The 23,363-nt window shown below is 42.6% G+C and overlaps 1 protein-coding gene across 2 annotated transcripts in view; it reads right to left on the bottom strand.

The window, feature by feature from the left end:
- Positions 1-21,729, bottom strand: part of Gfm1 (G elongation factor mitochondrial 1) — a 39,818-nt gene extending 18,089 nt beyond the window's left edge. For both annotated transcript variants that reach the window (XM_047563342.1, XM_047563343.1), the window contains exons 1-13: positions 21,574-21,729; positions 20,561-20,713; positions 19,447-19,579; positions 18,804-19,008; positions 16,439-16,555; positions 13,638-13,788; positions 9,962-10,119; positions 9,203-9,287; positions 5,614-5,751; positions 4,266-4,367; positions 2,743-2,799; positions 818-955; positions 14-96 (exon numbers count right to left, since the gene is read on the bottom strand). In XM_047563342.1, coding sequence (XP_047419298.1) covers positions 14-96; positions 818-955; positions 2,743-2,799; positions 4,266-4,367; positions 5,614-5,751; positions 9,203-9,287; positions 9,962-10,119; positions 13,638-13,788; positions 16,439-16,555; positions 18,804-19,008; positions 19,447-19,579; positions 20,561-20,713; positions 21,574-21,621 — 1,568 coding nt within the window. In that variant the 5' untranslated portion in view covers positions 21,622-21,729. The remainder of the gene's footprint in view (positions 1-13; positions 97-817; positions 956-2,742; positions 2,800-4,265; positions 4,368-5,613; positions 5,752-9,202; positions 9,288-9,961; positions 10,120-13,637; positions 13,789-16,438; positions 16,556-18,803; positions 19,009-19,446; positions 19,580-20,560; positions 20,714-21,573) is intronic.
- Positions 21,730-23,363: the final 1,634 nt, after the last annotated feature.

Genomic DNA, 23,363 nt, shown 5'->3' with positions numbered 1-23,363 from the left:
GTTGTATACTTACGGGACGGGGGCAGTAATGGTCTCCCTAAAGGCAACTTTTGGCTTTCCTGTGATACAAGGGCAGCCATATTCTCTTTCCAATCTCTAAAAAAAAAAAAAAAAAGCAAGATAATTTTTTGGTATATTGAACTTTTAAAAATAAGCTGAAAGAAAAAATCCTAAGCATCTTAAAGCACCGAGTAGCATTCACTCAAATATAACAGATCTTAAATCATTGTAGGATCTTATTAAGGATTAAATATGTGATATTTAATGCTTAATTTACACTTACGGCCAATTATCTATCTGCTCACATCTCACCATTGTTCCCTGTTTCTTACATAAATGCTGCCAGAATTTTCTTTCTCAGCCTCAAAGAAATGGTCACTCCACAATTTCCAGTCATCTACTTTTGCTCTCACTTACATGGACGTATATGACCTTTCCCAGGAACAGCCTCCTTTAACTGCCCTATAATGATCCGCAAGCCCTGACTTTAGAAGAAATGGCCTAAAGAGTAGATGCAACTGCAAGTCGTCTCCCCAAGGCTATGACCATGACCCGGTACCCAAGGCCTGGGGATGGATGATCTGCTTGCAATGCCTCTCAGCCCTGATTCTAGAGTCCACAATACTGAACAAATAAAAGTTCAGAGAGCAAAAAAACATAACTCTTTTGTAACACACAGTGGAAGAAACTATACACCACATGTGGATACAAACCAGAGTGAAACTTGAAGAAGCACTGAGTTTATAGTCACTACACTGAGCACTATTGACTTAGCAGTAATTACATAATTCCCCTTAACTTCCTGGTTAGTCATTACCTGAGCATAGATTTCCAGGTGTAATTCTCCCATTCCAGATACAATAGTTTCTTTGCTCTCAGTATCAAAATGAACTTTAAATGTGGGATCTTCTCTTGTAAACCTGCCAATACCTTTCGAAAATTTTTCCAGATCATTCTTTAAAAGAAGAAAAATCATGTGTTTTACAAAGCACAATAAGCAATGATATTTTTTGAAAGAACATTACCGAATGAAATCAAATACCCCAGCAATTAAGAAGTAAAGATAATTCCTATCTAGGTCTATTCCATGCCTTTTTAAAAAATAGTATGAGCTTGAACACCACACAGCCAGAGAGCAACAAACAATAGGGAAACTGTTATGAATTATCCAGGTGGACCCAAAGTAATCATGAAGACCTTTAAAAATGGAAGAGGAAGGCAGAAGGTTGGGGAAGAGATGCAGTGAGCTAAAACACGAGAGGGACTCAACCCACTGTTGCTGGCATTAAAGACGGAAGGCAGCCATGAGCCAAGGAAGGTAGGCAGTCACTAGAAGATAGGCATGGTGCTCAGTTGGCAGTGAGGAAATGGGGACCCCAATAATACACCCAAGGGAACTGGATTCTGTCCACAACCTGAGCAAGCAAGGCAAGATACTTTACCCTAGAACCTCCAAAAAGAACTCAGCCCTGTTTGGTTAATGTAGCCCACTGAGAATGTGCGAGTCTCTGACACACACTATGGGACTGCAGAATACGCCTGTACTGCTTTAAGCTACGAAGCTTGTAGCAATTTCATGGTGGCAATGGAAAACCATCATGCCCCACGTCGCCAGTGCTCACAGCCATCATTTTCCACATGCCTGGAACCAAAACATGCCCTCTCACATCATCTTAAACCTAACCACGATGCTGAAAGACAGAACTATCCATCTTTTACAGAGGAGGCAACTATGTTCACAGAGGTCAGGCAACTTGCATAAGGCTATGCAGCTGGTGTGGCAAGACTGGGACTGAATCTGGGTGAGTGATGGGCTGGTCTCTTGCCTTTCCCCCGCACCAGCCAACACCCTCCGTACAGTGGAAGCATCTTCCCTGCCCGCCCTGTGGAGACTCATGGCTTAATGCAGGGATTTAAATTAATTTACAAACAAGCAGACATTTTTCAAACTTTTTAACATATAAACAACTCTAGAGAGACACCAAAAATCTTTTGGATTATGGATGCATTTGAATTATCCAGTCAAATGTTTTACATAAGCTCTGGACTTTGGAATGAAAAGGATACTACGCTTCATTTCTAAACTCCCAACTCGCATTTCCCTCAGCAAAGCACCTGGAACAAAGGATGACATCTGCTGGGAAGGAGGAAGGCTGCCCCTCCTGGAGTCACTGGGAAGATGCAGCCATTTTGTGTTTCTGGCCTCCTCCACTTTCTCATTTCTACACTGAGAAAAGATCTGGAAAACCTCAGGATTCCTCAAACAGGTGAAGGATGGCCTCTCAATGGACTGAGACCTGTGAAACCATGAGCCCCAAAATGAACCTTTCCTCCTCTAATTGTTCTTTTTAGGTCTTTTGGTTACAGCAGTGAAAAAGCCAACTAAAACATCTACCCAACATGCACATGTACTTTACAGTGGGTTTCACAAAAACAGAGGACAAATATTCCCATTTCCCCTTTTTCCATATTTTAAGAATCCAAGAAAGAACATCAACCACTATAACATAGCAAAGAGCTATAAAGTAGTCTGGAAAATATTAAAATGCCACCATTTTCTTAAAAAACACTGAGGAATTAATAGGATCATATTGATAAATTAAAAAAAAAAAAACAATCTTAATACCAAAAGAGGTAACAGACCATTAGGACTGCTGGTTATCACAAAATACCATGTGCACTCCAGGACAAATAAAGAGCTGTTTTTATTGTGATATACTGAACTTTAAATCAAGCACCTACCTTGTTAGAAGGCTTCATTGCTATTGAAATGACAGGATCAGGAACATGAATTGACTCCTAAAATATTTTTTAAAAGAACAGAAAAGGAATTCAAAAACTGTATTAAACAGATCAAGGATGGATTCATTTACTGTGCTACATTATGAAAGGATAAACACCAGCCAACATCTTTAGCCAGACAATATATATCTTGGTTTGTTTTTATGTTAAAAAAGTTAATACATTAATGTAACATATTAATAAAGTTGTTCACTAATATAATCTTCTCACTTCCAAAATAAAATAACATCTATTTATTTATTAACTATTCAGTCCTACAATGAATCCAAATGCTGACACATGGAATTCCTGGCTACATTTGACATTTGAAGTCTTCTAATAAGTTACTGTATTTCATTAAAATTTACTATAAGGAAAACAAAGTCCTAAAAAAGTTTTTCTACAAAGGACATCTTAATCACACCTCCAACAAACACTATAAGCCCTTCACAGCCGTGAAAGGCGTGGAAGGCGACAGCACAGCTCACGGAGGGGCAGGTGCAGGCAGTGCGCAGAGGTGAGGCCTCCAGCCAGGAGCACCTCCTTCAGGCCTCGGCAGGCAGGGCCCTAACGACTCCCGTCGCAGTGCTAACATGGCATGCTCTTCTCATCTAGACCTCAAACAGAAACTCTAGATTTGTTATTTTTATTAGTGTTTTAAATCAACATGTAAACACCACAGGCAAGAGAGAAAATTTTATACAAAAGACTGAAATTACGAAATCATGAGTTCATCTTATGACATGGGCAACTATTAAAGTGCTCCTCTGTCAGATCAGCTCTTGTGGAAGTGACCTCCTGTAAACTACCTGGGCCCTAAGGACTCTACCCTTTTGAATTCAGGAGGGGCCACTCTCAGGAACAAGTGGTCATAGTGGAGGAGTGCCCACTCCTATAGCAGCAAAAAAGAGAAGTGAGTGACGGGATTCAATGCAGGAGCTGCCTGAGCACTCTCTTCCCTCAGGACCCCTCGACAATGAAAAGGGACCTCTGAGTTCCAAAGGCAAGCTGCTGCAGTATGTCTGTGCGGCTGCACCCTGTTCTGCTATCTCTGAGTTATGGTCTGGTCCTGCATTGCTCAATCGGCTTGAGAGAATGGTTCACTGGTTGGCTCTTAAGAGGAAGCAGCACTCCACTGGAACCAGACTCATGTTGCTGTCAACTAGAGAGGCACCCAGCTGGGCTGCAGAGCTCCACGGAGGAGTCAGGACCACAGTCCAGCTGGTACCTAGTGGAGATTTTTCTCCACATTAAACTCTGGAGAACTGCAGAATGATTTTTCTAAGAAAAACCAAGTAAGTTAGCTTACACAGAGCAGTTGTCTAACTGGAATTCAAGAGCTACAGTCAACAAAGCCACAATACACCTGATGCCCATGGCGTTCAATGAAACTTTGGTAGTTGTTTTTCTGAAATACTAAACACACTAAATAAAAACACTTTTGAAATGCAAATGACAAAAAGCTTTGAAATGGAAGGGCTTACCATAGAAAGGTCACTATTATCTTTGCTTGTGAACGTGTCTCCACTAGCACAGTCAATGCCAAACAGGGCAAAGATGTCTCCGGCATACACTTCCTCAACATCCTGAGTAAAGAAGCAATGCAAATCAAGACACGACTACAAAGTAACTGCACAAGAAAAACTGTACAGCACAAAGCAGAACCTCCCCCCAGGCAGCACCAACCACCAACCATGCCAGGATAGCTTCAGCAGGGTCTTTACTGAACTACACTACACCTCAATAGACAAGACTTTCCTTTAGATGGAAAATTCAGAGCTACAGCTGCATCACACAAAGGATCTGAAGTATGCAAGTAGTGACTGTGCCCCAGTTTTAAAGCTGTTTTCCCAGAATTAAACAGCATGTACTATCTGTGCTACCCAGTTAGACAATGAGATCGTGTACAATAGGCATGTACAAGGAAAACTGCAAAGGAAGTTTTTCAACGGCAGGAGAATGGAGCACATTGTACTAAAAATACATCAAATTTCTCATAGATGCGAGCAGTCAAAAAACACAGGAAGGCAAAGAACCAAGCACTGCTGCCAAGCTTCCCAGAGCTGTCCCCTGAGATTGACAGTCATACACAGCAGCTGTGGAGCGGTGAGTGCGCTGTGTGTCTTGCTTTAATGACTACGCAGGTGTATGTGTTTCCTGGCAGCTGGCCCATGAGAGCCGTGACAACCACTCGTCCTCCCAGCCTGCCCCAGCTGCCTATCTCACAAAGTGGCCAAGCTGTCTGATTTCAAGACAGCACATTCGTCTTCTCAGGAGAGAGAAAAGTCATGGCTCCCCCAAAAATTCTTAAGATCTTGCTTAGGCTGAAGAATTTCCCCAGGAACACAGGGCCGGACAGTGGAAGAGTGGAGTGGGTACAACCTCATGCACTCAGTCCGTGTTCCTGCCAAGCCCTAACCAAAAGGACTGAGAAGGCTAGGGCAGAGTCAGAGCAGATTTAACCCTTCAGGTGGATTCTGGAACCCACATGGCCCTGCGAGGGGCTGGACAACAGGACTAAAAGCCCTAAGGTTACACCGGTCTTTCACACTTGCCACATGAATGTGTCATGCTCACCGCCCCACAGGAACCACATTCTGCTGTCCTAAATGCCTACCTGGTATGCTCACTGAGGAGAGGGCTGCACCTCGTGCTGAGTCTAGGGGCCTACCTGTCCTTTCCCTGCACCCTGCCACGGAGGGACTCACAACCAGGAGCTGGTGACCAGTCCCAGCACCTGCCCATTTAGCTACAGCAGACAGCTCCCTGGAGATGACACAGGCCAGGAGGACGAGTGTCCAGCCAGAGCAGGGCGGCCCGCCCCTCACTTGCCTCCATCAGGTCGGCGTGCATGCGCACCAGCCGCTGTACCCGCACTTTCTTCCTGGTTCGCGTGTTGTAGATGGTGTCGCCCTTCTTGAGCAACCCCTGGTAGTTGCGGACATAAGTTAATTGTCCAAACCGACCTGCCTGGAAGTCAAGACGGGGTACAGCAGAAGAACAAAGAGAAACATAAGAGTCAGAATTAGAGAAAAGCTTCTCAGCAACCTTCAAATATCTTCAATTTTATATACATTTCCGTTTATCATCACAAATTACATGACACTGGCTTTGAAAACAAAACAAATTAAATGGCTGCTGCTGATCCATCTTTTGGTATCACAACCCAAGATACTTTTTAGGTTTCCTCTGAAATAAAAGTTATTAGCAAAGAAATTTTCATTGTTTACATAAGGAAGTATCCCTTTGCCTTCTAATATTATTTCTTAAGTTCAGTTTACTACTGGAAGAGATGAAACAAAAATGAGGCATAATAGTGAAAAGACAATAAAAACACCATGAATAGTAGGAGCATACTACATATCTAAAGCAGCCTTTAATAACCACATGGGAAAAAAACAAGAATTCTGTGAAGCAAATGAATATACTCATAGCAATCAAATCCCAACAGATCTTTAAAATTTGTTTTTTTATTTTGTGTTTTGGTACTAGGGATTGAACTCAGGGGTGCTCTACCACGGGGCTACATCTCCAGCCCTTTTAAAATTTTTAAACAGTGTAAGTTGCCCAAGTTGGCTTTGAACTTGTGATCCTCCTGCCTCAGCCCCCGGACATGCTGGGATTAAAGGGGTGCACCACTGTAGATTTTAAAAATTTGAGTAAGGATTTAAAAATTCACTCAGGTGAAAACAAATTTTTCAAAAACTATGGTAAAGAGAAGAAACTAACCTTGACTAATATAAAAATACTAGGTGCTCAAAAAATACAGAATCAGAACAAATTAGACTTAACAGTCCATACAGTACAGTACAAATAAATATCTAAAATGTAAAATAAGTCTGTCTATAGATGATAAAAGAAACATGATGAATCAGTGGAAAAGTAAGAACACAATTGTTCATAAACTGGCAGTTGGACAACTGATTTCTATTTGGAGTAAGAGGAGATACATTAAGATCTACCTTACAATGTACACCAGAACCACATTCTAGCTGGATTAACAGTGGAAAAACAAAACCATAAGAAAGCAAAGGAAACAAAAGTAAATCCTACCTAAGACACACAAAGAAGAGGGTTTCTATGGTTAAAAATGAAGGAACAACAAAAGAAAAAGACTGATATACTTGACTATATAAATTTTAAACTGCTAATTATTTTTTAAAACATTAACTTTTTTAGAAAAAAAGGTGGCACAATTGAATAACACACTTGAATCCAATAAGAAAAAACAGACAAAATAAATAAATTAGAAAAGAAGCCTAACTGCACTGAAAACACCACTGAGAGTTCTCTGTCAGCAGGAAGTAGGACAAGATGAAACACTATAGGATTTTTCATTAATTAAATCAGGAAAATCCTAATACTCAGCACTATTGATACTGAAATAACCCAGCACAAACTCTGAGAGTGTGAAAGCAATCTGAAGTAATCTGGCCATATAAACCAATCCATTAAACATTAAGATACTTTGTATCTTGAACACAGTAATTACTATTCTAGGAATCCTAAGAAAATACTCCGACATGTATTTTTTTAAAAAAATTTTTAATTTGTTCTAATTAGTTGTACATGACAGTAGAATGCATTTATACATTTTGATAAATCACACATAAATGGAGTGTAATCTCTCATTTTTCTGATTATACATATTGTAGGATCACATAGGTGAGGCAGTCATATAAGTACATGAGGTAACAATGTCTGTTTCACTCTACTATCCTTCCTACCCCCATACCCCTTCCCCTCCCTTCACCCCCCTCTACCTAAGTAATTCTATTTAAGTTTTATGCATAAATCTTTTCACTGCAATGTTAAACTTTTTAATTTAAACTTTTTTTTTTCTAGTTTTAAAATGTTAACAAAATTTCTTTAAAAAACAGGAAGGTCCCCAAAGAAAAATCCCACCCCCAAAATAACCACTTTTAACACTTGCAATCTATCCAGTATTTTCCCCATTTAAAATATTAAGAACAGAAGCAACACCCCAACGAAAACACATTCAGCACTGAATCTTGGATTCTAATACTACTGTCCAGAGAAGGAAACAGACTCCTCGGAGAAATGGCTGGGCACGGAACACACAAGCCAAGCCTGAAGCACCCTGCAGAGACAGGAAGCCAGGAAGCATTCAACACAACAAAAGCTGGAAGGGGACACAGTGCAAGCAAGCGTTCCCTGTGGCAAGCCTGGCCAATTTGAGCAACAAAAATAACCAACTAGGGATTATAACTTCAATACAAAGTCAATATTCATAAGTTCATACCAATAAAAATAAGTGATCAACTGAATAAATAAACAAACGTGGGAGAGGAGCGAGTCTCCCGTACAAAATTCTAGTCACCCTACGTAGATCCTGCTCCCCCACAGATGTAGAGAGGAATTTTCACCCGAGCAGTAAGAAAGGGGAGCAAAGAATCACTTGGTAGCAGGGAAACCTGACAAACCCTACCACAGCCAACACCAGGTGACAAGCCATAGTGACAGTCTGGGCCCTTGATGTGATGTGACAAGAAAGACACCATCTCTGTAGTCATCCTCCTAAAAACCACGGCCCCAGTCTGGTCACTAAAGAAGCTCAAGGGGAGTCTACAAAGCACTTTACTAGCACTTCTCAGAAACATCTCTGTCATGAACAAGGGAAGTCTAAGAACTGCTCCAGTCTAGAGGAGCCTAAGGAGACATGAAGACACATGAGGGGCACTGAGATAGGAAGGGGACACAGGCAAAACCCAAGGAAATTGGAATAAAACATGGCTTTTGGTTACTGACAATGTATCAATACTGGTCCATCAGTGGTGACATCTTTCCACATCAAGAAGTACACACCTAAACGTAACTTTTGAAGCTGAGTAATATTCCACTGCAAGGATCTACCTGAATTTATTTAACTGAACTACAATTTCTGCACACTTTCAATTACTTCTAAGAGTTCCATTTTATCAACAAAGATGTGAGCAAACTGGAGCTAATATTAACACACGACCTTTCTTGAGTTCCTAAGGACAGGTTCCCAAAAGCAAACCCACTGTTATTTACAACAGTGAAAGCCTGGAAACAAAAATGTCCAATAATTACACATTTTTAAGCAAATTATGGTAAATCTACTTAATAGAAATAAGGTTGCCATTTACAGTGTTTAAACTATTTATAGAAACACGGGTCATACGTATTTTGATGTTAAATGAAAACAAAAGTTATAAAGTAGTATGATACATCAAAAAATCTATTATTTTAAACCACAAAGGGAAGAGAAAGGAATAAGGGACTGTCAACCCAAGGACTTTGGAAATTCCTTATTTCTCCTTTTTCTAATTTCCAAATCTTTCATATGAGGTATGGAGTCATTTTGTGACAGGAATAGAGCCTAAAAGAAAATAAAACTTCCCCTGACAGCAGTTAAATACTCAGGAAAGTCACTTACCTCAAGTTTAAAAGCCAGGCCTACAAATGGGTGGGAGCTATCTCGTTGGGAGTTCATTAGGATTTTGGTTTTCTCTTTTGAGTCACTGAAAATTAAAGAAATATAAATCTATAAGGTAAAACATTTGATATTTTTTATAGCAATTTATCTTATCAGAGTATTGTTCAAGAAAAAGCACACATGACATTTCTGAGTTCACCCACAATAAAATTTCACTGAAAGAGATCACTAAGAGTTAAGTACTTAGGCTTAGTTTCTACATAGACAGAGGACTGGAGTACACTAAAAAACTAAAAAGGTCTGATAGAGAAATAAAAGAAGAACAATAAATGAGAGATTTTTAAAAAGTCTGTTTCTTAAAGCTTTTAAAAATATTGTGTGACTGGGATAGGGATGTAGTGCAGAGGCCTAGCATGCATGTGGCCCTGGGTTGTTTCCTAGCACAACAACAACAAAAAATAAATACACATACACACATATATGTGTATATATATGTGTGTGAGAAAATGCTAAAACTAGCTGGTCCCAAATGAGAAAACCTTCTAATGACATAAAGCTTGACAGATCATACTTGTAATGCACACACATAACTGGGAACTTGAATAGCAAACACCTTTCTATATGCCCAAATAGTTACCCAACTAAAACTGTGATCAATTTTTGCAAATTATGAAACGAAATCATAAATGTGACTAGAAGAACCAATGTTAGGGTTTGAAGTGTTTTTGCACGAATTAAGATCCAAGTGCCAAGACTTACTTCTCCTGATTGAGAACAGCATAATTCGGGACCTCAGATGGATCTGGCAGGTATTCTAAAACCGCATCTAGAAGAGGTTGGACTCCTTTGTTCTTTAAGGCACTTCCCAAAAAGACAGGAGTAAATGATCTATTTAGAGTAGCCCTTCGGATGGCAAGCTTCAAAAAAAGAAAGAAAATTAATAATTCATATTAACATAAAATTTTATGCTTCCGGGCAATTACAAATGAGTAAAATAAACTGATATTCTTCAAAGCACTGGCTCTACTAGAGATTAACACCAGGCCCAAATAACTTATAACTTAAGGTCAAAATACAATAATAATTTCCTTTTTCACATTTTGATACTCTTGAAATCACTAATTTTCACCAATTTGTGATTTGGCCAAAAATTATATATGAAGTAGAACAATGCAAACTGTATACTAATAATTGTGTAAAACAGGGAAAAGCAATACATATGCAGAAAATGATCTATTCACAGTAACCTGTTTTAGGGAGGGGCAGAGAATTGGGAAAATGGGAGAACACAGGAGGGCTTTTACTATATGCCTTGGAATATACTCTTTAAAGGTTTAAACTGTATGAAAGTAATATCTATTAAAAAACAATGAATACACACAGGAAACCAAACTGTACAAACAACTCATAACTGAAGGAACAGGACAGTAGCGGACTCTAGAATAAGGACTCCTCCCTCAAGCAAGCCCAACCAACGTGTTCTGCAGGCTGAGGGCTGCTCAGTCAGAGCATGGTGGAGCATTAGCTCTAGCAGCTGGAAGAGGCCAACAGTGCTGTGGTCGTGAATCGCCACTGCAAGAAAATGGCAGCATGTAATCATTTCTTAGTCCTTACGAGAGAACACAGAACTGGTTATCCCAAAACAGTTCAAGGAGAACATGTACAGACACGATTTCTAAACATTACAAGGAAAAGTAGGGCAACAGCTGAACACAATAAAATAAGGTATACGAAGAGGAAAATAAGCATGGTAAATTAGCAATTATGGCTGAAAACTGTCTTAAAGCCTTGCTTCTGCTCTTCTTAGGAACCAGAAGTTGTTAGGTCACTAAACACTTAGGCTACCATAAGCCATTAGATCACATCTTTGACTTCCCACTTCTCCCAAATATGCAAGTATGGACATATGGTCATCTTCCCACACTCGCTACACCTAAAGAATAAAGAAACACATGAGAGCGGTAGGGAAATAGAAATGAGACTAAAACCTGCCCAACAAAGTCTTTGTTTTCCCCAATGCTCTCTTGTTTTCTTAAGAATCACTTTTACACTGAAAGTTGCTGCCTCTCCGCTGTCCTTAGTAACACATCCAACCACAATTCAGAAATAGGATGCCATGCACACTGGGCAGCAGAGTCAACAGGACCACAGCCTTCCTAGTAAAGGCTCCTCGAAAGGCTGGCCCCTGGTTGCTCTCTGGGAACTTGGACTTCAGGAGGGTCCTCGCCATTCTCAGAACTGGCAAGAATTGTTCACTGTGCCAACATGGTGTGTGCCAAACACCTGCTTTCTTTGTGGGAGTTTGAGTATGAGCAAGGTAGAGGGTGTCTATGCAGAGTACCCCATCTCTAATGCGCTTCCCTAATGTGCCACCCCATGCCAGAGGACCTCAGCAGTCCTGTATGATTCCACCGGGAGAAGACTGTGGAGGTTATCTGTGGCTTCCTGTGACTTCACCTCATGTGCCATTTTCCTGTGCTGAATTTGCTATGTACTCTCTCACTGGAAAAAAATCACAGTAATGATGACTTTGTGCCAAGTCCTGTGAATCCTAGTGAATTACTGACCCCGGGGGTGATCTTGGAGAGCCCTTTAATAGACAAACACCTCTCTCTATCGTGGTTCCCAGGATACAATGCTCGACTTCACTTAGGGCCAGGCCTATATTTTCTCCGTACGTTCCTCACCATCAGAGGGCTGAAGTGCTAAGGCTTTTGTGAATGATAAAGGATTCAAGTTATGAGATGCAGTTCCAGTTTACACAGGACGAAAAGAAAGTGATCAGTCAGCACCCTTGGCTATAAGAGGGTCTTTTCTTTGTGTCTGACTTACTACCAGCTCCATAAATCTTACACACAACACTCGCTTACCTGATCTCTGCTAAGTGTACAAGTGGTTTGGGAAAACTAACATCAGTCTTTTTTATAAATTGTGGTAAAAGCTACATAAGATGAAATTTACCATTTTTACCATATTCAAGTGTATAGTTCAGTGGCATTATGTGCACTTGCAAGGTTGTACATCCTCACCACCACTCGTCTTTATAACTTTTCCATCATCCCAAACTGAAACTGTACCTATGAAACAATAACTCCCCACTAACCCTCCCACAACCCCTGCTACAACTAGAGGTGGAATTATTACATATTTCTTCTTCTGCAACTTGGCTTATTTATTTAGAAGGTCTTCAAGACTCATCCACGTTGTCACATGTATCAGAATTTCATTCCTTTTTAGGTTTAAAAAAATGCATTCTGTTTATGCATTTGTCCACTGAAGGACATGAGGACCACTGTGGCTTCTGGTCCTGTAAGGAGTGCTGCTGCAGTCCCTGCACCCTTCTCCCCTGACATGCCCCCAGAAGGAGAACTGCTGGATTAAATGGTAATTGTCTTTTGTTTCTGAGGAACTGCCATGCCATTTTCCACAGCAGCTGATCACCTTACATTCCCATCGGCAACGCACAAGGGTTCTGACCTCCACATCCTCGCCAGTAGCTCGTTTAGTTTGTACTGCTTGGAATAAGACCCATCCTAATGGGTATGAAGTGGAATCGCGTTGCTGTTTGATTTCCATTTCTCTAATGATCAGTAGTGTTTGGCATCCTTTCATATACTGACCATCTGTACATCTGCTTTGGAGAATGTTTATTCAAAAAATGATTATTGGTATTAGACAAGAATTTCTCTATTTGTATAGAGCTACAATCAAGTGAAGGAACCAATAAGGCTTCATGTAACGTTTCCAAACATTACAGCAGTGTAACTACCAAGAATTAGTCTGTTAATACTTAGCAATCTCATATCTTAACCTGTCCTACTGTTGTAACTTTCTAATATTTCTCTTCTTTCTTTTTAGTAAGGACATACCCAAAAGGTTAACTGTTTCAGTATCCTTTTCCTAGGACAAACTATGACCCCGTTCTCATTTGACGATATTGCACAACTCACTACTTTCAAAAAAAGTAATATGACATGCCAAATACTTTTCAAGAAAGCAATTATGTTAAATTTCACTCATATTTTGTTAATAAAACCCATGCATAGAAGCATTATGTGGGGGCTAGGGTTGTGGCTCAGTGGTAAAGTGCTTGTCTAGCACTGTGAGACAATGGGTTCAATTCTCAGCACCACATAATAAATAAATAAAGATATCATGTGCATCTACCAAAAAAAAAAAGGCATACTGTGCCCTCTCCCCTCCCCCCAAAATAAAGAAGAAAAAAAATCTTCTTGCTAGTATAAGAATCATATTGCTCCTTTCTTTGGTCTTCTTTTTGGAACCATGGATTGAACCTAGTGGCACTGAACCACTGAGCTACACCCCAGCCCTTTTCACTAAGTTGCTGAGGCTGACTCTGAACTTGCAGTCCTCCTGCCTCAGTCTCTTGAGTTGCACCACCACACCTGCTAAGAATTATTTTGAGAGCGCTTGCCTTTAAGTCAGAGACGGAGGGGACTTTCTCCTCCAGAAACAGCTCCCCAAGCTGCTCATCTGAGTTGGCAACACATTCGATCAGCTCCTGCCGGTGGTCGGCTGCAGCAGCCCTCAATTCAGCAGGAATCTCACCATACCGCAGAGTCTGACTGAGAGAAGAAGTTTCACATTAGAACTTTAATGGTACTCAATTAAACATAAAAAAAAAAGCGCAAGTAAAGATATAATTAATGGTTAAAATATTTTTTTAGGTAAGGAAGAGCCTGATATATTTGCACTCAAATAGCAAATATGACTAATATGTCTTTAAAATTCATTGAGAATACTGAACAAAAGTACTTCCACAGGCAAAGTAACTTGCTCAAGGTTGCACTACTAGCACACAGGAGAGCAACAATCGTCCAGTATAATGATGAAAGAAACCTTCATTTTATAATAGAGATCAATTCTATTTTTATGCAAGTCAAGTTTTACAGAAGATTATGATAAATGATGTAATGCAAAATCCTTCCCAATTTAATACAAACTAGTCTGATCTTATTCTGGAAATTCAAAATGAATATATACTATAAAATCCAAACAATCACTTGGAAGTGTATCAACTAAAGCAAAGATTAAATTTCTTTTCAATGTAGTTACAGAAATTATTTTACTGTATTCTAAACAGAAAGTACAGTCAAGAGAGCACCCATGCCTATCTGCAGCAAACACTGAACCAGGTATCTTTTAATCTTGATCTCCACTGAAGTAGCTGCTATTATTTACACTTTCAGATAAGTAAACTTAAACATGCAGATGAACTTGCCCAAGGCTGTACTACTAATAACAGAAGAGCCACGATTCAAAGTAAGCCTGTTTGAAGTCCACCTGAATTCTTGAAAATCCTACATACCATAAACTTGTTTGTTAGAACACCATATTCTCTAGCAAACAGGATTAGAGATCGCACCCTATTCCTTTTTTTAAAATAACAAACCTGACCACAGTTTGTAGTAAATAAGGTGAGACAACGTGGCATATTTCAATCTTTACACTCATCTCCACTCTAGGAACCAAGAAGTAAAGTCCAAATAAAAAAAGCAAACCTGAAAAGTCACTATATTTGCTTATTTAACGTCAGTCTGAAGGCTTTTCAAGGTGCTTATTTAGAAATGGAAATTAATGCAAAAAAATAAGCTTTTCAGAAAACACATTAAGACAAAAGATACTATAGTTAGAAAATAATCCTTAACACCCTGAAGAGCACTCTTCACTGCCTTGGATATTGACTTCTGCATCCAGGCAGGCTCTCTGCATCCTTTAACAGACAGACAACCCCATGCACACTGAGAGGCTCTGTCTGTGGTTCCAATGTAAAAGAACACAGAAGGACCTCTACCTGAGAAACAGCTGCCTGCTAATTCCCTAACTCTAGGAGTGGACCCCTTCACTCATTCAAAAACACCTTTCTGAGTCTTTGCCATGAAAAAGCTGGACTGCAAAGCCACAACAGCAGCACCTTGGGCCTTACGTTAAGGAGTGACAGATCAGCGCTGCCATCCTTATTCAGCTGTCACACAGGGGGAGGAACCCTCTTTCTGGGCAGCCTCCATCCTCTTCCTGCCTACGAGCTGGCTGATGAGGACAGAGTCCATAGTTCATGATCGCAGTGCCACTCCCTGCTGGCCAGACCTGCGATCCCAACTCCACAGCAGAGGCAGGGGGTCCCTCAAGACACAGCTCTGGAGAAGCGACCTGCTACAGGCTCGTTCCTCAGGACACAGGACTCTCTGTATCACCAGATCTGTAGCCTCCAAGTGTGATCTGCAGAAATGCAGTACTGCATTGCCTGGGAACTTTCTAGAAATACTAATTTCAGCCCCTACCCCAGAGCTACTAAATCAGAATCTCTGGAGGTGGGCCCAGGCTACATGTTTTAATGAGCTCTTGAGGAGATTTGTATGAATACCAAGATGTGACAACCGGTGGAAAATGAAAGTTGTATGCAGGCAGAGGTCACTCAAATGTCGACTGAACAAATACCATGTGGAAAAGTTACCAAGTTGGGCACAGTGGCACACACCTGTAAGGACTCCCAGTTACTTGGGTGACTGAGGCAGGAGGGTCCCAAGTTCAAGGCCAGCCTGGGTGACTGGGTGTGACTCTGCCTTAAATAAAATAGAAAGGGCTGGGGATGCAGCCCAGGGGCACAGCGCCTCCCCAGCATCCACGAAGCCCTCGGTTCCATCCCCAGCAGCACATGAAGGAAAAAAATCATAAACTTGCTTCTTGCATTTTCTAAACCACATGCATACAATTTTAACAGTTTTTACATATACCTTTGTAATACTCTTAAGTTTACTCTATGTTTAAAGAGCATACTCTTGCCTCTTTGATGTTTTCTAAAGTATAAAACTATAAAGGTGTATTTTTTTTTTTTTTTTTTTTAGTTGTCAATGGATCTTTTATTTTACTGATTTAAATGTGGTGCTGCATATCGAACCCAGGGCCCCACACATGCCAGGCAAGCGATCTACCACTTGAGCCCCAACTCCAGCCCCAGGGTGTACTTGTAGTTGGGCACGGAGGCACACACCCGAAATCCCAGTGACTCAGAGGGCTGAGGCAGGAGGATCACAAATTTAAGGCCAGCCTCAGCAACTTAATGAGGCCCTCAGCAACTTCATGAGACACTGTCTCAACAACAACAAAAAAAAGGTCTGGGGATATGGCTCAGTGGCTGAATGCCCCTGGGTTAAATCTCCTGCACAAAAAACAAACAAACAAACAAACAAAAACAAGTGGATTTTTAGCACTTACCCAAAGTCTCCATCGAAAAAGATGGCACGTTCCTCGATGAGATCTATAATTCCACGAAAATTACCCTCCAAACCAATGGGTATCTGCACAAAGGCTGCATTATGACTTAGTTTAGACCTGAAAAATAAAAATAGCCTATTTACCTTTTTTTCTTTCAAACTCTCTTTCAAATAACAAATGTAAAAATAAATCAATGGCAGACACTGTACAAATAAGAAGGGTATCATCAGTATGTTAGAAGAGAGAAAGCAGTGAGAGCAGACCAGCAGCCAGCCTCCAGGAGCTCAGGAAGCTACAACCCTGCTAAGGGTAACAAAAAGAAGTCCAGAGGAAGAGCTCTCCCACTGCCTCTCCTGAATATGAGAAGTCAGAAACACAGGGAGAGGAAAACAAGGGGCTGGCCAAGAAATTAAAGGATGGAGGGACGGCTGAGCCGCCTCTCATTCTTAGATCAACTGACAGCAGAATTGAGTGTAACCATCTGAAGATAGAATTTTCATAGGAAACACTCTCATCATCAGGCTGCACCCCAAGCAGGCACAGCCACTGAACAGGAACTGCACTGACCTGGAGGGATTCCCGGGGAGAAGACACCTCTAGCTACGCTGTTGAGTCTACACTCTAGACCTGCCTGGGTGACTAGAGAGAGATCTGAGAATTGCCACCTGAAGGAAACCAAGAGCTTGTGAGAGAAACACCAACTTAAGAAACAGCACTAACCTCCAGAGTTACAAGAAAGAAAATTAAAAGTGTTGCCATAAACAAGAAAGCTTACAGACATTAACTACATAATTGCTGAAATATTTAAATATTTTCAAAAGATAGGCTAAATATCCAGCAAGTTGGGAGGCTGAGGAGAGAGGACTGCAAGTTCAAAGGCAGCCTCAGCAACTTAGCGAGGCCCTGTCTCAAAATAAAAAATGGTAGGCTGGGGATGTAGCTCAATTGGTAGAGTGTCTGCCTCACAAGCTCAAGGCCCCGGGTTCAATCCCCAGCACCGAAAAAAAAAAAAAAAAAAAAAAAAAGGTAATCCCAGAGGCTCAGGAGGCTGAGGCAGGAAGATTATAAGTTCAAAGTCAGACTCAGCAACTTAGTGAGGCCCTAAGCAATTTCATGAGACCCTGCCTCTAAGTAAAATATAAAAAAGGGCTAGGGATGTGACCCAGTGGTTAAGTGCCCCAGGGCTCAACACCCAAAACCAAAAAAAAAAAAAAAAAAACTCATGATCCAGCACAAAATGAGGAGACAAAAAGCCTGACAGAAAAGTGAAGACAGAGAGGCCAAATCTAGAAGTTCCAAAATCAGCTTAATTAAAGTTACAAAATGAGAAAGCAGATAAATAGGAGTGGAGCAAAGAAAGAACCAAAGTAATCAAAAAATGATGAAAGGCAATTTTCCTGGGAGTTTAGGAAAAGACTAGGTTGAAAGAATCCAGTTACTGCTCAGTCCAAGAAAGTCAGGACAAAAAGTAAAACCATTAGTTAGTTTTACCAAGAAAACATTACAAACAGCCCCAGGAGAAAAATGTCACCTTCACTTTCTCAAATATATCACTCCCATTCCATTTTGTCATCAGACACATCACTCTCAGCCTATCCATACCTCTACCACCTACCCCCATTGGCTGTGCTACAAAACTGGAGCAGGACACTATGGCTGCACTCACATCCACAGGTGAAAAGCGAGCCCCTCACTGGAAACAGGTGAAACACTGTGGGGAACCTGAAAGGTTGTAAGCACCGCTGGTCGCTGGCCGTGGCTCGCAGGGGAAGCCTTACTATTGTCCTGCTAATGCCTTATCAGAAGACAAAGGGATTTCATCTCTGTGGCACGATACATAAGGGTATTTACTAAAATATAACAAAACCCCTCAAAGCTAAAACAGAAGTCACCCTCCGGGTTTGTCCACATAGAATGCAAACTACTTCTAGAATCTACTCTAGACTATACCTTCTCTAATTACGGCAAAACAACATCAACTACCAGATATCGTCTGAAGTCATCTTTTTTTTAAATATTTTTTTTAGTTGTCAATGGACCTTTATTTATTTATATGCAGTGCTAAGAATCAAACCCAGTGCATGGCACATGCTAGGCAAGTGCTCTACCATTGAGCTACAGTCCCTGAAGTCATCTTTAACCTCCCTAGAGTTCATCATTTCCCCCCCTTTCACAGAGGAAGTGGCTAATGAAATCACAGTCCAAACTACTGAATTTGATGCTTCGCTTACTAAGGTATGTTACACACATGGTTTTTAATCAAGGAAAATGTAAGAACAGAGTTTGGCAACATGCTATGATCGGCCCTTCTGGATACAAGGCTAGCTGTCCAGATCAGCACACACTCTCTTCTGAGGCTCAGTACCTCATCTGCTGCAGGGCCCTGGCTGGGTTGGAGCCCATCCGGTCCAATTTGTTAATGAAAGTTAAAAAAGGAACGCTGTAGCGCTTCATCTGACGATGGACAGTCAAGGTCTGGCACTGCACTCCTCCGACCGCACAGAGAACAAGGATGGCGCCATCCAGCACTCTCAGCGCCCTTTCCACCTCTATGGTGAAGTCCACGTGGCCTGGAGAGACAAAGCAGCACGTGGGGTTTTAAAAGGGCAGTCTCAAGTCTTAGCACAGGCACTACAGGAGACTCTGTAGCACTCCTCGTTTTGGAAGTCTTCCAATTAGAATGCAGTTTCCTCAGCTCACCAATACCATTCGCCTCCCACCAGGTTCAGAGCACAAGACCACTTCTACAAAACGTAAGGACCTGGAAAACTCTGGAGTCAGATAGACTGTGAAAGATAAGAACTTATACTCATATTTATGTGCACTGTTTTTCAAGGAAATCAGTAAGTGTCAAGTGTTTCAGGTCTCACATCTGTCTTTTCTAATAGGAAATCATTAGTAATATGCTTCTTTAATTTGATACTCAAAATTTAACTAGGTCAGAGCAGAAGAAAGAACCCAATGTGCTTCTTTGACAGAGTTCCAATAAAGGCAAAACCCTAACTCACCAGGGGTATCTATGATGTTGATGTTGACATCTTTCCACATGGTATAAGTGGCTGCTGACTGAATAGTGATTCCTCGCTGTCTCTCTAGTTCCATGGAATCCATGACAGCACCAACTCCATCTTTACCTTTCACCTAAACACAAGTACAGCATTTCAGACTTCTGTCCTTGCATCCTAACAACGAAAGAAATCCTTACTGAAATGGAAACACTACACGGTAAACTTAGACAATTTTCAGATGTCTAACAGTTAAAACAGAGCATCTCATAAAGTAGATAACTGATGGCAGGTTTTTCCCCATCTTAATGGTCACACTTCTCTCACAGCTATTTTCAGTTACTGCTAGGACAGACCAGGGGAACATTCTGGTCTTAGAAATATCCTTGCTCCCTCTGCACTGCTCCTTCCCACCATCCCTGCCTCAGTTCATTAGCAGGTGTTCAGAAAACAGATCCTTTCCACTCTGCCCCAGCTGGACACAGAGGCATTCACAGCAAGGATTCTGCTCTTAAGAGTATATGATTTATGGGGCTGGGGTTGTGGCTCAGTGGCAGAGTGCTTGCCTGGCATGTGTGAGGTCCTGGGTTTGATCCTCAGCACCATATATAAATAAATAAATAAATAAATAAATAAATAAAGGTTCACTGACAACAAGTATTTTTTAAAAAATAAAAAGTATATGATTTAACAAAGATTCTTCACCTGAAGAAACAGTTCAAGCTGCAGTGGTTCCTCCATGATACATGTGTTCAGGAGTTTCAAATTTATTTAAAATAATTTTTTCCAATGTATTTTTAAGCTCAAACCTATGCATAATTTTAAATGCATGTATCCATTTAACATTATAAATGTTTACTCATCATTATAAGTCATATAAAAACCATTTTAACAGCTGCTTAAGGATATAATCTATTGGTTTAAAATTCTTAAACGACAATCTGCTCAGGATACTAACAATGATAGTCTCTGTATCACCTTTATGTATGTGACTTTGGTTAAAGAATCAATGTTACTGTTATTATTCTCTCAGGTTTTATGAAGTTCACTAAATCATAAGCACAAGACAATTAAAACCAATCTCTAATTAACCTGGCATCAACTGTGAACCACATACCTCGTGCATCTTTGCAATCCTGCCGGTGTAGTAGAGCACCCGCTCTGTTAACGTGGTCTTCCCAGAATCAATGTGAGCGGAGATTCCAATGTTTCGGATTTTTTCATTGGGAATTATTCCTGATGAACTCCATCGGCAGACCTTCCAATTAACCTGAAGAAACAAAAAGGGTTCAATTCAATGCACTTTTTAGAAGGGACACTGACAATTAAAAGGAAAGAATGGTGAATATCTTTTCTCCAAAAAACTGCAGTGAACACAGGAAAGCCTGGAAAGGCAGAGGAGAAATGTTTAAACTTGCAACACCATTACTAAAGAAGTAGTCATAAAAGGCAGCAGAGGATGTACACTCTTTAATATTAGCTAAATTAAAAAGGGGCAAATACCTTTGCCAAATGTCAGTTTGAAAATACACTGGAGCTGATTAAAAAAAAAAAATCAGAAAATAGCTCCTAAAACTACTTTAATAGGAAAGATAAATTTTAGTTTAAATTCTGCATTTTTTCCACTTCCCCTTCACTGTGGCTCACAGCAAGGGCGCTTTAAGGGCTTCCATGTCCTAAGTAGCAGCTTCAAGACAGACCCCCAAAAGCTCCAAACGTTCTCTACACAAAATGATGAAATCTTTTTCAAACTACACTAGGAAGGGGCGGGACACTATTTCATGGCCAAAACATAAACCTCTTCCTATATAGAACTGCACATCCAAAATACACAGCAGCCACTTCTGGGAAGGAGGCAGCAAAAGGACTTGGAGAAAGATGACAGCCCAACTGATCCAGAGAGAGCGAGTCACCCGAGGCGGGAGGCCCGGCCCCGGCCCCACGTGCTTTAGCTTACGAACTTGAACCTACAGCTGATATGCACACCGCAAAGCACCGGCAGCGGAGCGCCAAGTCAATGACCCAGGCCGACGACCGGGTCAGACGCGGGGCTCAGGCAGCTCCTGGGCACTGGGGGCCGCACACAGGGCTCCTCCTAGGCACCGAGGGCTGACCGCCCGCCGCACGTACCTGCCTCCCCCGCCGGCACAGAGACGAGGCGGCGCGCACCAGCAGCATGGCTAAACTAATCCCAAGTCCAGCCCTGCAGCACCGGTGCCCGCCGGAAGCGCTGGGAGTCACGCCGGCCGCTCTGCAGAGCACTTCCGGGGCGACACACGGAGGCGCAAGGGGCGGAGCCTCCGGCGGACGCACGGCCGGCGCCCTCTGCCGCCTGGAGGAGGAAGTGCGCCGCCTGGCGCAGAGCCCGCTCGGCCCGGAGCGGCGTAACCCGGTCGGAGCGGGACGGCTGTGACAGTCCTTAAACCCCGCCGTCTGCCCGTACTCCGACGTGGGGCGGTGTTCATAGAGAACTTCGGGGAAAAGAATGCGGCTCTGCCGGCTGGTTTTGCGCGGCGTTACGGACTCCTGCGCGCCTGCGCCTGCGGGCCAGCCCGGGCCCTGGAAGAGGAGGGCGACGGCCACCTGCAGTGAGCGCTCTCGCCGCGCAGGCTGCCTTGCTCCCGGCTGGCAGCGCGGCCACGCTGGGTGGAAGGCGGCCATCTGCAGCTCCGATGCCACCGCCTTTGCCACGTGTCTGGACGGAGGCGTCGGAGATTCTCCAGTTCCCAAATCCTCCCAGCAGCCCTCCAGCTCTAGGGAGGAAATCCTCCCGGGTGCTCCCTCCACTGTCCCCTCCCTCCTCCCGGTGCCCCCTCCACGCTGTCCTCCTCCCTCCTCCCGGCGCCCCCTCCACTGTCCCCTCCGCTCTGTCCTCCTCCCTCCTCCCGGTGCCCCCTCCACTGTTCCCTCCTTCCTCCCGGTGCCCCCTCCGCACTGTACTGTCCCCCTCCTTCCTCCTCCTGCTACCTCCGCACTGTCCTCCTTCCTCTTCGTGCCCTCCCGGTGCCCCCTACACACTGCCCCCCTCCCTCCTCCCGGTACCCACTCCACACTGTCCCTCCCTACTCTCGGTGCTCCCTCCACACTGTCCCCCCTCCTCGTGCTCCCAATGCACTGTTCCCCACCCTCCTCCTTGTGCTCCCTCCACACTGTCCCCCTCCCTCCTCCTCGTGCTCCCTCCATCGTCCCCTCCCTCCTCCTAGTGCCCCAGCCCTTACTGCCCCCTCCCCCTCCTGGTACTCCAACCCTGTCCCCTCTCCCTCCTCCTGGTGCTCCAAACGTGACTATCCCCCTCTCCCTCTTCCTGGTGCTGCAAACCTGACTGTCCCCTCTCCCTCCTCCTGGTGCTCCTTCCACACTATCCCCTCTCCCTCCTCCTGATGCTCCAGCTCTTACTACCCCCTCTCCCTCCTTCTGGTGCTGCTGTGGCTCTGCCTGCCTGCCTCTGCCCTGGCTAAGGCCCAGGGACTGAGTGGTCCTCTTAAGTCCCCAGGGGCCTCTCTGCTGAAACTGCTCCACCCAGTGAAAGCGGGATTGCTCTTCGCTCTGCTTTGGTTGGTGTGAGTCGTGTTTTCCTTAACAGGTAGATTTTTAAGAATGTGGAGAGGCTTCCTGGAAACTGGACAGCTCCTGTCAGCATCTTCCCCGCCTGCCCTTTCCCTCAGGCCCCAGCAAGAAGTGCCCTCCCTGCTTCTCACCCTGCTTTGTTTTCCTTCAGAATGTGTCTTGGATGTATTCTGGCATTTTCCAAATCTGTTTATTGTCTGATTCTCCCATCAAGAATCTGAAAAATCACAATTTTAATTAATGCATCTGGCTCTTAAGATGGGCAATGGTTCCCCTGGGTTTTGTTTCCCTTTTGCATTTTGTCAATCCCAGACTGGGTGCTGAAAGAATCCTTTAATCCAGAAATACCAACA

Source organism: Sciurus carolinensis, chromosome 9 (genome assembly GCF_902686445.1).
Source record: "Sciurus carolinensis chromosome 9, mSciCar1.2, whole genome shotgun sequence".
Lineage (NCBI taxonomy): Eukaryota > Metazoa > Chordata > Mammalia > Rodentia > Sciuridae > Sciurus > Sciurus carolinensis.
The sequence above is the reverse complement of the archived record's forward strand: the minus strand, read 5'-3'. Positions and strand labels throughout refer to the sequence as shown.